This window comes from Orycteropus afer, unplaced genomic scaffold (genome assembly GCF_000298275.1).
Source record: "Orycteropus afer afer isolate SDZICR_OR568_19922 unplaced genomic scaffold, OryAfe1.0 scaffold00490, whole genome shotgun sequence".
Classification (NCBI taxonomy): domain Eukaryota; kingdom Metazoa; phylum Chordata; class Mammalia; order Tubulidentata; family Orycteropodidae; genus Orycteropus; species Orycteropus afer.
The window spans coordinates 1,052,846-1,056,406 of NW_006922077.1; the positions used below are offsets into that span (position 1 = coordinate 1,052,846).

Sequence of the window (3,561 nt, forward strand, 5' to 3'; positions counted from 1 at the left end):
GGGCGCGGCGGCGGCGGAGAGGCTCCGCTTGAGTACAGACCCGGGCGGCCTCCCCGGTAGTGGCGGCAGCTGCGTCGGTAGCCTCCTGGGAGACGGCTGCTTTCTGGCGGGGACGTTCAGTCTCCTGAGCTAGCCCCTTACCTGACGCGTAGCCCTTTTCCCCTTTTGCCTCCTCAGCCCGGGGGTCAGGGATACTTCTCTAACCTATTTCCAGGGCGCCGGTCGCCTGAGGAACCCCAGTCCCGAGTTGTCCTCCCCTTCCTTGCACATCCCTAACCCCCCATAGTCCATAATCCCAAGGAACACCAAATCCCTTTCCCCAATAAATTCCTTCCAGCCATCCCCAGGAACTTCCTCTTTAAACTCTACCAGAGGCCCCCTCATTCCTAACAGCCTTGTTCCGCGACCTCCCTCTCAGCCCGAGGAGTCCGGTAGTCGCCACCCGTGGGGCCCCGTCCCTTCGCTCCAACAGCTTCCGCTGCAGGCCTCGCCATTGCCTGCTAAGTACGTTTGCGCTCCCAGACTCTTCGCTAGACGGGAAACCCTCCTTCCTACCACCCCTTTTCCTTGGAGTGGCGGAGAGGAGAGGTAAGGAAGGAGCTGATGGGCATAGGGGTGTGTGGATGGGTCGGAGTCCCACTTCTTGCTGCTGCATTCCTTCCCCGGTCGCAATGCGGACCCCTTCTGTAAGCGCCCGGCGGAGCGCAGTTTTGGGAGTCACGGTGGCCGAGTGGTTAAGGCGTTGGACTCGAAATCCAATGGGGTTTCCCCGCACAGGTTCGAATCCTGTCCGTGACGTGACAGGTGCTGCTTTTTTTTTTTTTTTTTTTTTTTTTTTTTTTTTTTTTCTTTTTCTTTTTCTTTTTCTTTCACAAGTTCAGAGAGCCTCAGTCCCCGCACGTGTCTTTCTTGCACTTCCCTTTCGGTCTCGAAAAGGTGTCACCCAGGATTTGGGGGATGGGGCGTTACGGAAGGTTAATTTATATGCAGCTGTATTGGCTGCTGGTTTGCAAGGCACTTTCAGAATTCTGTAACCAAGTTTCATTCATCTGGGAGGGGATAACAAAGGATTTGTTTGAAGAAGGGTTGTTTAAGTTTTGTTTGGGAACGTGTGTGAGTGATTGTTTTGCGATGATTGTTAAATCTGGAGTTTCCAGGAAAAGAGCACCTCTGAGTTTCACCACAATCCATCCGTGGGAGAAAGATGTGACAGTCCGCTTCTGTAACGATTGTACAGCCTTGGAAATCCCATAGAACAGTTCTACTCAGCCCCATAGGGTCGCTATGAATCGGAATCTATTCGAGGGCACTTGGTTTGGTTTGGTTGGTCTGGATTTCGTCAACAGAAGTCACACCGTGTGGGTCTGATTACACGAACAACAACTACAAAAAAAAAAAAAAAAAAAAAAGCCCAAACCCACTGCAATCAAGTCGATTCCGACTCATAGCAACCCTATGAGACAGGGTGGAACTGCCAGGTAGGGTTTCCAAGGCTATAAATCTTTACAGAAGTAGATTGCCTCATCTTTCTCCTGCAGAGAGGCTGGTGGGTTCAAACCACTGACCTTTTAGTTAGCGGCTGAATTCTTTAACCACCGCACCACCAGAGCTTCTTGATTACACGGAGGACCCAGGAAACAGGGCATTCTTTCATTTGCATTTACTTAAGGACGTGTACCGCAAGCATCACTGCAGACCTAGCTGGAGCCGGGGTATGGGAAGATAACCGGCGCTTTTTAATTGAGTGCTCCTTATGTGCTAGGCACTGTTCTAAACGTTAATTAACCAAGCTAGGGCATTAATCTCTTCTTTCATCTCTAACCCTCCTGTACTCAGTTACCCTACTCTTCCTAGCCTCTCCTTTCTGATTGTGGGCATGACGTCAGTGAGGATGTGTTTTCTTTTCTTTGTGATTTGGGTGAAAGTTTACAGAGCAAATTCACTTTCCATACAGTAGTTCACATACACTTTGTCTCATGACATTGACTACAATTTACCTCAATGCAACAGCTCCCCTCTTACTTCTGCCCCATAGTTGCCTCTTCCCTGTGTCCAGAGGATGTGCTTTTTGTATGCTTTTTCCCTGCATAACAGCATCTTCTCTAAGAAGGATCTTCACCTAGTGAGACCCATGAGACTGTGGCCCCTAGCTACCCTTCAGGTCTGCAACTGAGCTCATCCCTGTGGCTTCCAGCCAAACGATGGACAGCCATATGGGGTAAACATTTACATCAGGTAGATACACTCCTAGGAGCTCTGGTAGCATAGTGCCTGAGTCGGGGCCAACTTGACAGCACATAACTACAACAACAACAGACACACCCCTTGGAAAGATCAATCATGGGAGAACATTAGGGCAGTGTATGCACAGGGAGACAGCTGGTGGGAGGCAGGAGTGCATGGGAGGGAGGGACACAGGGAAGAGGTAACTATGGGGAGGAAGTGGGAGGGGAGCTGTTATATTGTTGCATGACAAAATATGTATGAACTGCTGTATGGAAAATGAATTTGCTCTGTAAATTTTACCCAAATCACAATAAAAAGAAAAATAATAAAGGTCTTCAGAAGGCAAGGGAGTCAAAGGGAATCCATAGAGTTTCCTGCACATTTATACTTTAGAGTTTCTCATCTTCATACCTTTGTTCATGCTGTTCTTTCCAAGATTATTACCACCACCATGCACTGATAGGCTTCTGTAAAAATAAATAAATAAATACCTACCAAATGCTGTATGTTCTACCTCCTAAATAATGTCTCGGGAGCTCTGGTAGTGTAGTGCCTAAGGCACTTGACTCCTAACCAGAAGGCTGGAGGTTCAACCCACCAGCCACTCCTCAGAAGGAAGGTTGGGCAATCTACTTCCATAGTGATACTGCCTCAGAAACTCAAGGAGGGGTCGCTATGGTCGAGTCTGACTTGATGGTACATAACAACAACAAATAATGTCTCAGAGGAGCCCTGGCGGTGTAGTGGTTAAAGAGCTAGGCTGCTAATTGAAAGGCTGGCAATTTGAACCCATCAGCCATTCACGGGAGAAAGATGTGGCATTCTCTTCTGTAAAACTTTACAGCCTTGGAAACCCTATGGGGTTGCTGTGCATGGGAATCAACTCAATGTCAGTGAGGACTGGTTTTGCATTTGGTTAAATAACATCTCAAGTCTATCCATTTCTCTTAGGAGTGCGGGCTGGGCCTGCCACTTACTGGCCCAAAAGACTTCACTTCTCTGGGCCTTCATCTGGAAATAGGGTAAATAGCACTACGTGAGTGTAAAGCGGCACTAAAGCAGCCAAGATACTGCCTAAGACCTTACCCTTTGACTATTGCTCTTTGTGTTGCATAATCTGGCCCCCTTTCTCTCACTCTTCTTCCATACTCACTACATTGGACTCACTGACTGTTCTGGTTACCTAGTGCTGCTCTGACAGAAATATACCACAAATAGGATGCTTAAACAAACAGGAATTTATTCTCTTACAGTTTGGAGGCTAGAAGTTCAAGTTCAAAGTGCCAGGCTCTAGGGGCTATGTGAAAGCCCCTCGACCTTGGGCTTCAGCTCTGC

At 48.2% G+C, this 3,561-nt stretch overlaps 1 protein-coding gene and 1 non-coding gene across 2 annotated transcripts in view; one reads left to right on the forward strand and one right to left on the reverse strand.

Moving 5' to 3' along the window:
- Window positions 1-494, reverse strand: part of SMARCC2 (SWI/SNF related, matrix associated, actin dependent regulator of chromatin subfamily c member 2) — a 19,377-nt gene extending 18,883 nt beyond the window's left edge. The window contains exon 1 of the mRNA XM_042782859.1: window positions 408-494. Within this exon, the coding sequence (XP_042638793.1) occupies window positions 408-494 (87 nt within the window). The remainder of the gene's footprint in view (window positions 1-407) is intronic.
- Window positions 495-716: 222 nt separating this feature from the next.
- On the forward strand, window positions 717-798 carry TRNAS-CGA. Its single transcript has one exon. It is a non-coding gene; the product is annotated as a tRNA-Ser (tRNA).
- Window positions 799-3,561: the final 2,763 nt, after the last annotated feature.